At 47.7% G+C, this 11299-nt stretch overlaps 1 protein-coding gene across 2 annotated transcripts; it reads right to left on the bottom strand.

Moving 5' to 3' along the window:
- Window positions 1-17: 17 nt before the first annotated feature.
- TP53I3 (tumor protein p53 inducible protein 3) lies at window positions 18-5745 on the bottom strand. 2 transcript variants are annotated; one of them, XM_019450684.2, is made up of 6 exons: window positions 5504-5745; window positions 5017-5168; window positions 3637-3904; window positions 2224-2397; window positions 1150-1346; window positions 18-377 (listed from the first exon to the last, which is right to left on the bottom strand). In XM_019450684.2, coding segments are annotated over exons 1-6 (975 nt in total). In that variant the 5' UTR covers window positions 5505-5745; the 3' UTR covers window positions 18-194. The 2 variants fall into 2 exon arrangements, with proteins under 2 accessions (XP_019306229.2, XP_019306221.2); XM_019450676.2 differs by having other exon boundaries at window positions 2224-2436; window positions 5504-5744.
- Between the last annotated feature and the right edge of the window lie 5554 nt (window positions 5746-11299).

Raw genomic sequence — 11299 nt, 5'->3', positions numbered from 1 at the left:
AAGTGAGAAGGCCGCCCTTTAGCTCTACTTTCTTTTTATTTTCCTAGATTGGCTTTACACGGGTCAGTTGACGAGGCCGGGGAAGGGCCAATGGGTTACAGGGCGGCCAGGAGTCGCACCCGATCTCCTTCCTGCGTACTGTGAACATTGTCCAAGTTTGTCCTGGGAAGGCCTGAGTATTACCCCCTCCTCCTTCATTGCGGCAGTTCCAGGACGATTTTGCCCACGTTCTTGTTGCTCTCCATGTATGCATGGGCCTCTTGGATCGCAGTCACGGGGTAGACTCTGTCCAAAACCGGCACTAGACGTTGTGGGCTCTCCGTGGAGAAGTGGGGCAGAATCTGTTTTGTGAAAGCCTCCACCAGCATTTGCTTGTACTTAAAATAAGGAAAAGGAGACCATCAGTCTAGACAGAGGCTTTACCTTGCTACTCCCCATCCTGCTTATTTATTAGCTTTTGTGCTCTCTCTGAAACGTGTACACATCTGAAAATGCACACAGGGGTACCTAACTCCTTTACTACCAGCTTGTATGTGCATGCCCCTAAATGTATAACCACTCTTCTGTAGCAGATAAAGACGGAATCCTGGACTAAAATATTAGTGGCACAGACAACAGGACTGTTCTTAAGGGTTTAAAGCAGGAGTTGGGCCACAGAACGGGCTTCTATAGGCTGAGTTCAAAAGGGATGTTTAAGCTCTGCTATCCCACAGGTGTGAAAACGTAGGTTGGGAAACATTCCCAAATCTGGCACCGGCTAAAGTGCCACACAGAGAAGGTTTCAGTAATATATAATATGTTGAAGGTCCAGCCTTAACTAACCTTACTCACCTAAGCGGCTTTATATCACACTGAGAAGAGTTCTGCCTTTGGAGACAACCCCTATTTCCTAATATTGTCAATGCTTCATTCATTCTGTTACAAAGGTTAAATAATATGTGAGGGATTAGTTACCTTGTTTCCAAGATGTTGAGACTTCTGACCAATTTTAATTAGTTCTGTGAAAATGATTACTTATTTATCCATAGCGGGGCAGGTTTCTACATGGGCTAACAGAAGATGTGTCACATCTAACTTTTTTGTAGTTATGTAAACAAATCACACTTTTCTGGGCAATCAAATCATGTTTTCTTTTCATTCATCATTCACCTTTTCGTCCCTTGATCTCAGCAGAGTGGTGATCAGACTTCCTCGTTTAAAAAGTAGCTTTGAAAGTAGAGGTCCATTGATGTCATTTCCTCCCATCAGACCATAGAGAACCCAGCGACCGTCAAGAGCCAGGCAGTTGACATTTTTCTCCCAGTAGGATCCACCTATGCAGTCTAGAATAAGGTTGACTCCAGCACCTTTCACATGAAATACAGATTTGTAGTGCTAGTCAGACACAGAAAGCTTTGTGCAAAGTAAGATTCCATGGTATATTTGTGAATATATGGATATGTACATGTATACAATGTATAGGTTAGAACTAGAAACATTGCTCAAAGAAACATTGCTGTAAATGGAGTTTAGATAGCTGAATTCTATCATACATGTGTGCTATAGTTCATCTTTTATGATTCCTAGCCACAGCAAGAGGGAAATGGGGCAACACCATGACCTGGTATCTCTTTTGATCCCCATGTAAGGATAGAACCCACTGGCACCCAAGCATGAAAGAGAAAGAACAGGGGAAATCCACCCAGTCTACAGAGCAGGCTAATTCACATCTAAATTATGAAGTGTCTGTACTGGGTTGTCTGAATCATTTTACTAGCTTTGGTTTCATCTCTCCTTTTCGACTCAAAATGGAAAAGGGATGACCCCAAAATATACAGATTTGGCTTTGGAATACAGAGGCTTACCCATTTGGGGAGCTACCATCCTACCCCTCCTATGACCAGCACTAAACTGGTCTCTGCCTTACACTCCTGGTAACTCATTGCAGAGTGACTTGGAAGAAGAGGTCCTGGATAATTCCGGGCCAATTCTTTGGTTTATCCAGTTTTTAAAATGAGTAGGAATCATATCACTTACAAGAATGCACACAGAAACATTTTAGTCCTAAATACTGTCTGCCTGTCTCCAGAGGTCAAACACCAGAGTACTAGAAATTGGCCAGGGCAGCTGTTGGGCATTTAGCAGAGGCAAGACAGATCCAGAGTACTGGCAACCTTCAGGCTGGTGAGGATTTTGTTTAATCACCTCTGAAATTCCTGTTGAGCTGCAGAAGCTATTGTTTACCTTTAGTGAATTTCAGTGTTGCTTCAGAAAAATCCTCTTCTTTGTAATTGAATCCAGCAGCTGCTCCAAGCTTCTCTGCCATCTGAAGCTTGTGCTGGGAGCCAGCTGTGACTAGAGGAATGGCTCCAGCCATCCGGGCGAGTTGGATGGCAGCTGTGCCCACACCACTTGATCCTGCATGGATTAGCACAGAGTCTCCAGCCTGAACGTGTCCTGTGACACAAAGTACAGGAACCATTCTCTTTACTTTGCAAGTGTTACACATTCCCCACGCAGGCATATTCTGCCACATGTGCCTGGCCCTGGACCACCGAATGCCAGATCTCTTGCTCTCTTCAGAGTGCTCGACAATTCTTTTTTTGTCTTCCTGCCTCTTGTCAAAGTGGGAAACAACCTTTTGAAACAGCTATTAGCAGCCACATCCATAATCTATATTTTACTTATGAAGTAATACCGAGATGCACATCTCTGACATATACCTTAATAAGTAAGAAGTAACTGCTCTTCCCACTGTCACCACCTGAAGCCAGTCCCTCTTTAGTCTGAAACTGGCCTCCAGCTGGTCTCAGTGATCCAGGCACCATGGACAACCACCAGGCTTCTCTTCCTGAAATGGAGCTTTCATTATGTCACTTTCTCCTCAAAATGTAAAGTGGTTCTCAGTTGGCTTTTGCATCCAGTCCAGACAAGGTGCCACTCAAGGCCACTACAACCCAGTCCGAGTCTCATCTGTCACAGATAATAATCATTGTCCTTCACTCTGAGTGGAGCAGCCAATCTCACCTTGACACTCTCTTAAGCTGCCTTGGCCTGCCTTCTGTCCACCTCAACTTTACTCACCCTTCAAGTCCTTCTCTTCCAGAAAGCCCTCTCTGACCGCGCTTACCCACACTAACTGTTGCCATCTGGAGTTTCTATTGTAGTTAGAGACAGGGCCACCTGCTGAACTCTATGGTTCTATGTGCATGACTGGTCTTCCCAGTTTCACTGAGCTCCCTCATGGCAGGGACCAAGTCTTCTTAGGCTCCCTCCCATCAGAGAGATTGGGAAGAATAAAAGTTGATTGAATAGCCCCTTCTGCTGCATCAGGCTCACAGAGAGAAGCTCGGCAGGACTGTGAGCAGCTGGGACTACTGGTGGGCCTACAGTGTGAAGATGTGTACAGGCCTTCTATCCAGTGCTTTCCAGGCTCCATCTACCAAATGATTTTCAGCCTCAACATCAGGCCATTGCTAATGTGGTATGAGGACCTGATACTACCGGCAGTACATTGGGGTGGGGTGCTGGGGTTGGGTGTGACTCAGCGGCCAGGCCAAAGCTGCCTCTGAGGGCTGCTGGGTTTTGAGGTGGCTGAGTCAGGAAGTAACTAAGCCACACTGTATGGAGCGAGCACGGTGCGGGGGGCCTCCTCACCCAAGAGATGTAACAGCTGGAAGGCGGTAAGCCAGGCCTCTGGGATGGCTGCAGCCTGGGACAGGGTCAGTCCTGCTGGAATAGGCATGAGGAGCCCTTCAGGGACAGTGACATACTGAGCCTGTCCCCCGCCAGGCAGCAGAACCATGACTGGGTCCCCAATCTTCCAGTGCCCCTGGCAGGTGGGCCCCAGCGCTGCTATGTGTCCAGATGCCTCCAATCCCAAAATGCTGCTGGCTCCCGGGGGTGGGGGATACTGGCCTTGTCTCTGCAGAAAGAGGGGTGCACTAAGTGGTGAGCATGATCAGAAATGTGTGTGTCACCATCCCTGGCTCTCTTCCAACGGCCCCTCTTTTTCTCAGAAAAAATAGGATAAAGTCAGGTTTTGCTAAGTCAGCACAGGAGACAGGAGAAGTAATTCAGATACTGTAAGTCACATAATAGGTGGATGTCAGAAGTGGTTGGGTCCTTAGCTATTTACTTCATCAAAACGCCTTGTTTTACAAAGAGAGAAACTGAGACCTGCACAGGGAAATGCCTTGTCCAAAGTTACAAAGTAAATCAGTAGCAGGACGAGGAACAAAACCGTGGACTCCTTAAAGATAGTTTTCATATATCAAGTGCCAGGCTTTGTACTCACTCACTGCAAGCCTCAGAAGCCTCTGACTGGAGGTTTCAGACCAGAGGGGCTGAACTAAGACTGCACTAGAACCATTTGAGGAGCTTTTTCAAAGTACATATGCCTGGGTTGTGGTAATGTTTATTTTGGAAAAGTGGCCCAGGTGATTCTGGCACACATTTCTCAATTACCCCAATCAATGCAACTGTCTCAGTTTAGTGCTTCAAAGAGCAGAAAAAAGAAGATTCCTAGAGTACAGTCCCCTGCTAGCTCCAGGACCCTCAGAGCTGAAGGAATGCAGAACTTTGGAGCCACACCAGACCTCAGTTTGAATTACAGCTGCCCTGATTATTAGTGTTCTGAGTATTGCTTAACCTCTCTGACTCCCAGTTTATCTGTATAATACAAATGGTAAACAGGGTTGCTAGAAGAGTAAATGAGATAGAGCAAGGACACACACACACACACACACACACACACACACACACACCCCCCACACGCTCAACAAATGGTAGTCCCCATCTCCTTATGTGGAAGCCTGAGCGGGTAATGGATTAACACAGAGTAGATGCCGCTTTGCAAATATCCCTATATATTGTGGAAACAAAGGAGGCTAAATGGTTCTTTGTCTTAGAACCCCCGGCACACATTCTGCAGACATATCATGAAGACTGTTACTGGCAGTGCCATAGGTCATTCCTTTTATCTGTCTGGTGAATCTTTCTCGAAGGCCCCGAAGCCCCTCCCTGACCCCTGGGTACCTGGAGTAAGTCTGCCCGGTTCAGGGCGCTGGCCGCCACTTTCAGGAGGACTTCACTTTCTACTGGGCTGGGCTTGGCCACCTCCTTCAAGTAAAGGTTTTCTGGTCCTCCCGGCTTGTCAAAGTGCACAGCTAACATGTTCTCTGAGGACACTGTAGAAGCAAGGGAGGGAGCCCGAGGTCCTTCGGAGAGCGCAGCGCCTAACCCGACACTGCAGCGCCCCCTGCCGGCCAGCGGCTTCCCTTAAAAAGTGGTCTCCAGGACGTCCGGCCCGCGCCGTGCCCCGCGCTCCTTCCCTGGAGGTCCCAGCCTCCCGCACACGGACCCCCTGCAGAGGACTCTGGTTAGGCCAAGGTGGCGCTGTCCCGGCTAGGATGCAGCGTAGGAGGAAGACACAGAAGAGCGTGAGGCAAATTGCGCTCCCTCTGAGTTGGAACCCACCCCCACCCCGCCTCACCCTCCCGGGTGTGAGTTCCTGGACACTTACTGGGGCCGGGCTCTCCGCTGCTCCGCGCGGCGCGGTCCTGCGCTCCCTCGGGTCCCTGGAGCGGAAGAACCCTGGAGTCCGGGACTGCCTCGGCCGCGACCGCGAAGGACGGCTGGACTCCGGACAGCGCCAGGGGTGGGACTGACCTGGACCAACCCTCCTCTTCCTTCTCCTTCTCCCCCACCTTGCAAAGATAGTGATAGCGAATCAGATTCTCTATTCATTTGAGCCTCGGAAACTAGTCTTTCTTCGGTTGGCCGGAAATCCTGTTATAGTCTCACTTCCAGAAGAGAAAACTTCCTTCTCTCTAGAGAACTAGTCTCTTGGCCGGCGATCGGTCCATTTTCCACCCAGGCCAGGCTTTTAACTCACTGACGCTGTAGGGCCAGCTTCTTGAGTATGGTTGGGCAAGATGGGTGCAGCTGACAGAATTGAGGAGGATTGGAGAAAGGGGAAGGTAAAAGCCGTCCTGGGATCCTTACCACTTCTGCTCTTCCTCCTGGGGATGAGGGAGCAGCGCCTGGAAGATGCTGCCCAGGGAGGCAATTTTGACTGGTTAACGTTGTATAAATAGGCTACATCAGGTTTCTCAGATTTGGCACTGTTGACATTTTGGACTAGATACATCTTTTTTTTTTTTAATTTTTAATGTTTATTTTTGAGCGAGGGAGACAGTGTGAGTGGGGGAGGGGCAGAGAGAGAGAGGGAGACACAGAATTTGAAGCAGGCTCCAGGTTGGGAGCTGTAAGCACAGAACCCTATGCAGGGCTGGAACTCAGGAACCCTGAGATCATGACCTGAGCCAAAGTCGAACACTTAACCTACTGAGCCACCCAGGAGCCCCTGGACTAGATAATTATTTATTTTTGAAAGAATGCCCTGTGCATTGTGCAATGTTTAACAGCATCCTGGTCTTCACCCACTATCCAGTCATGACAATAAAAAAATGCTTCCAGACATCCTCTGGGGGGGGGGGGGCTGTCAAAATTGCTCCTCTTCCCCCCCCCCCCCCCCCCCCCCCGTTAAGCGCTGATTTAGAAGAATACACACATGTGTGTGCTTGTACAAGAACAAGTTAGGTAACATCTTGTGGTGCCTTATAATTTACAACCTCTTCACATGCATCCTCATTGGATCTTCATAACACTTTACTAGAAAGGAACTCAGATATAGAAAGACTAATTTGATTTCAAGGAGCACATAGCTAGTGAGTGTCAGAGCCAAAAATCAAATTCATATCTTCTGGGTCCTGGTCCAAGGCTCTAACTACAGCAAGCTGTCTTGTATATGTCTCTCCTGCCAATTGCAAAATCTTATCTCTTTATTTACATCCCTCTGCTGAGCACACCTCTTGCAAGAAGGTTATTAGAAAAAAAAAATTGTTTTTGTAGGCTTCATGCCCAGTGTGGAGCCCAACACGGGGCTTGAATCTGACCTGAGCTAAGATCAAGAGTCTGATGCTTAACTGACTGAGCCGCCCAGTCACCCCCAAATTATGTTTTTTCATAAAGCTTTCTGTTTTACAAAAATGCCCATCAGGGGTGCCTGGGTGGCTCTGTCAGTTGGGCATCCGACTTTGGCTCAGGTCACGATCTCACGGTCTGTGAATTTGAGCCCTATGTCTGGCTCTCCGCTGACAGGGTGGAGCCTGCTTCGGATCCTCTGTCTCCCTCTCTCTGCCCCTCCCCTGCTCATGCTCTCTCTCAAAAGATAATATAAGATAAGATAAGATAAGATAAATATAAAATAAAATAGAAAAAAAAATTTAATGCCCATCAGCTACTGTCCCTCTTCTTGCCATCTATATCAAATGGCCAAGAAATATATGAAAAACAGTAGTAAGTATATTACCAGATGTCAGACAATACTATGATAATGATAACAATGACAGTATAGTACATGTTTCTGAAGTGTTTGTTCTATAGAAATAAATGCCAGTATATAAGGACATATGTAGAGAAATGTTTCTTGCAGCATTGATCATAGAGAAAAAATGTAGAAACAAAATAAATCCCATTACTCAGGGAATGGCTGGATAAATGATGAACCCATACATCCATTTGAAAAATGCCTTAGAGCTATAGCAGTTGACATAGAGGGATTTCTGTGAAACATTCATTTAATGAGAGTAACATTTTGGTAAAACAATGGCAAATGTCCATATATGCATATACATGGCTATACACATACTTATATGGTCATGTGAGCATGAAAAAAGATACAGAATCTTTTTATATGGAGTTATTTTTATATATCTTATTTTGGGAGAGAGTGCCTACCTCATGGGAGGTAGGGAAAAAATACAAAATACAAAAAGAATAAGCACTTTATAGGGCGCCTGGGTGGCTCAGTCGGTTAGGCGGCCGACTTCGCCTCGGGTCATGATCTCGCGGTCCGTGAGTTCGAGCCCCGCGTCGGGTTCTGTGCTTACAGCTCAGAGCCTGGAGCCTGTTTCAGATTCTGTGTCTCCCTCTCTCTGACCCTCCCCCGTTCATGCTCTGTCTCTGTCTCAAAAATAAATAAACGTTAAAAAAAATAAAAAAAAGAATAAGCACTTTATATGTAGAACTATGTGAAAGAAATGAAACATTTAAATTTTAAAAAATTGAGTTGGAATGCTACACTCATAGTCTCAATGAACCATATCTCCCTGTAACCACAGCAGACCCTGAGCTGGAGGACTCAGCTAAATTGTTCCCAGGTTCCTGACCCATAGAAACTGTGAGATAATATATGTTTGCTGTTTTAAGCCACTAAGTTTGGGGGCAATTTGTTATGCAACAATAGGTAACTAATACAAGAGAGAAAAGAGGAGGAAAAGATTATGGAAGAAGAGTAGGTAGGACAAAAGACAGCTCCCTTGAGCTGGGGAGTAAGGATCAGTTTGGCCTTTCCTCCAAATGCACAAGCCACTGCAGAAACATGCACATCTGTACTCTGCATGGCCTTCAGCCTCTTTGCAGAGAAGTCCTCCTTATAACCAAACCCCGCTGTGGCACCCAGCGTCTAGGCCATCTCAATTTTCTCCTTGGGGCTCGTGGTCGCCAGGGAGATGGCTCTGAATAGTCTGGCCAACTGAACGGCAGCTGTGCCCACATCCCCACTGCCAGGAGGGATGAGCCCTCTCAGCCCCTCTTGTACGCCTCCTGTGGCAGCAACCCAGGTTAGAATATGCTGAGCCAGCAATGGCACAGGGGAGGGAAGTTATAGGGTTGGCTTTGGAAGATAAACCATCTAGTGTATTGAGGGTGTGATGAGAGACAAGCCAAGGGTCAGGTGGGCCCTGGGTCACAGAAGGCACTGAGTGTGAGGAGCCATCCAGAGTTCTGGAGCTCAGGGAGCCTTGATCAGCACTGGGTTTGTACAAAATCAATCCAGCAGGCAAGGAGAGGGTTGAGGGTCAGAATTGTTCTAAAGGGGCCTCCTGGGGTGCACGGCTAGTTCAGTCAGTTAAGCATCCGACTCTTGGTTTCAGCTCAGGTCAAGATCTCGCCATTTCTCGTGAGTTTGAGCCCTGCATTGGGCTCTGTACTGACAAGGTGGAGACTGTTTGGGAATCTCTCTCTCTCTCTCTCTCTCTCTCTCTCTCTTTCAACAAATAAATAAATAGATACACTTAAGAAAATAAAAAAAGCAGAGGGTGGGGAGCTAAGAGTCTAGGGAGCTTCTGGGACAGACAGCCCCCAGGACAGATGGCTGGGCCGCTCTGTTCCCTCTTTGTAGCTGATGAATGGAACAGGAAGGTCTCCTCCACTGCCTGTGAGGGACCCAGCAGAAGGACCGAAGGACAGTTTCCTCTCGGGATGAGGACAAGCAGCTGGAACTGCTCTGAGAAGCTTGGTTCTGCCTCACATTGGTCATAAAAATTGTCCACAGTTGTCTCCATGGGGGACAGGTCCCATCAACATTGGGCTTAAAGGTTAGAGTGTGTCAGGGCATCGGTGAGGGGCTTAGAGATGAAGGTTAGGGAGTCAGAGGCCTGAGTTTGTGTCAGCAGTTAGCTTTGAGTGACAGGGCAGGGCTAGCAGGAGGGGTCTCTGGGGGTTGAGGGTCTTCCTCACGCATGCAGTGTAACGGCCAGAAAACAGTGAGCCAGGCCTTCGGGATAGCTGCCGCCTAGGGCAGGGTCAGTCCTCCAGGATGGGCATGGGCATGAGCATGAGGAGCCCTTCGGGGATGGTGACATACTGAGCTTGACTCCTGCCAGGCAGCAAAACCATGGCTGGGTGTCTGATCTCCCACTGCTGCTGGCAGCGTGGGCTCCAGCTCTGCCCATGTCTAGATGTCTAGAGTCCCAAAATGCTGCTGGCTACTGAGGGCTGGAATACTGGCTTTGTCTCGCAGAAAGAGGGGCACATGGGTGAGTAAGTGGGTCTGATGAGACAGGTCCGGGGTCCAGTGCCAGTCTTCGTTGTTGCTGGAGGAAGATGGCCACCCCACAGAACAAGTTGCTTTTCTTAAAGCAACTTTTTCCTGCTCTAGTTCCCTTTCTGTGAAGAGCTACATGTAGGGATTGGGTGGAATTTTTGCAGTGGCAGTATTTCACAATCCCCCATATCGCTGGCCTCTAAAGAGTCTCCCCCAAAGGTTTCTATTTTGGCAGAACAAACAAGATCTTCTGCGTTAGGAATGGGGTGGAGGAAGTGATCTGAGGTCCTGGAAGAATCTCGTCCAGATGTCCAGCAGGCTCCCGGCCCCTTCAAGGGTTTTGCACAGTGCTGCTGAGTCACCTTGAGGCAATAGCTTCTCTGGTGACCAAGCTCAGTGGTGACTCAGGGTTCTGGAGCAGACCCTCTTCCCTGGAGGAGCTGGGCCAGCTCTTGTCTAGGTTGTTCATGCAGCTTTTGTGCCTGCAGGCCTTTCTGTGGGCTCTTTCTCCCCTCCCTCTGTGCGGACTCCACACTGAGCTTGATGGAGCAAATCCTAGGAGCAGGGACTTAGGCAGGCTCTGGGAGAGAGAAGACTTGGAGTCAGCCTGGTGGAGTCCTCTGCCTCCATCTTCTGGGGTCTGCTTTTTGGCTACCTGCCCCTGCCATCTTCCTGGGCACCCATCCACGTGACTCAATGCCCAAGGCACTTCTTACTCTGGGCAGTGGTCTTCACATTTTGTCTCGAACAGACAAAACTTTTTCAAAAACTATGTGTCTGTCCCTGCTCACATTTTAAAGTTGATACCTAAAATATTTTTTCCTTTTTTTTTTTTTTTGAGAAAAAGAGAGAGGGAGGGAGAGAATGAGTGGGGGAGGGGCAGAGAAAGAGGGAGGGAGAGAATCTTCAGCAGGCTCCATGCCCAGGACCCAGTGAAGAACCTAACCCAGGGCTTGATCTCACAACCATGAGATCATGACCTGAGACAAAATTAACTGAGCCATCCAGGCACCGCAATATCTAAAATATTTAATCTTAAATGTAAATAGTGTAAAAGATATGATTTCTGGTCATAATACTAACATTTTAAAACTCATATCAGGCTTTTATTTATTTACTTATTTTTAAAGGTTTATTTATTTATTTTGAGAGCGAGAGCATGCAAGCAGGGGAGGGGTAGAGAGAGAGAGGGAGAGAGAATCCCAAGTAGGCACCATTCTGTCAGCACAGAGTCTGATGCAGAGCTCAAACTCATGAACTGTGAGATCGTGACCTGAGCTGAAACCAAGAGTTGGATGCTTAACCAACTGAGGCCCCCCAGGTGCTCTACTCATATAAGGCTTTTAAATGTATCAAGTAGAATCCAGATTTCAGAGCAATTTGATATCTACGATCATCCACTAAAAATGCCCCAAACAGTTCTTTAAC

This window comes from Panthera pardus, unplaced genomic scaffold (assembly GCF_024362965.1).
Source record: "Panthera pardus isolate Hobbes unplaced genomic scaffold, ASM2436296v1 HiC_scaffold_26, whole genome shotgun sequence".
NCBI lineage: Eukaryota > Metazoa > Chordata > Mammalia > Carnivora > Felidae > Panthera > Panthera pardus.
This window is presented reverse-complemented; position numbering and strand designations above follow the sequence as displayed.

What these genes read in the sequence shown, in the direction of transcription:
- TP53I3 (XM_019450676.2), bottom strand. An exon ending in ACCGGGCAGACTTACTCCAG is followed by an intron (nt 3,905 to 5,016) that starts GTACCCAGGGGT and finishes CTCTTTCTGCAG; the next exon opens with AGACAAGGCCAGTATCCCCC. An exon ending in CCAGCTGTTACATCTCTTGG is followed by an intron (nt 2,437 to 3,636) that starts GTGAGGAGGCCC and finishes TTTGTGTCACAG; the next exon opens with GACACGTTCAGGCTGGAGAC.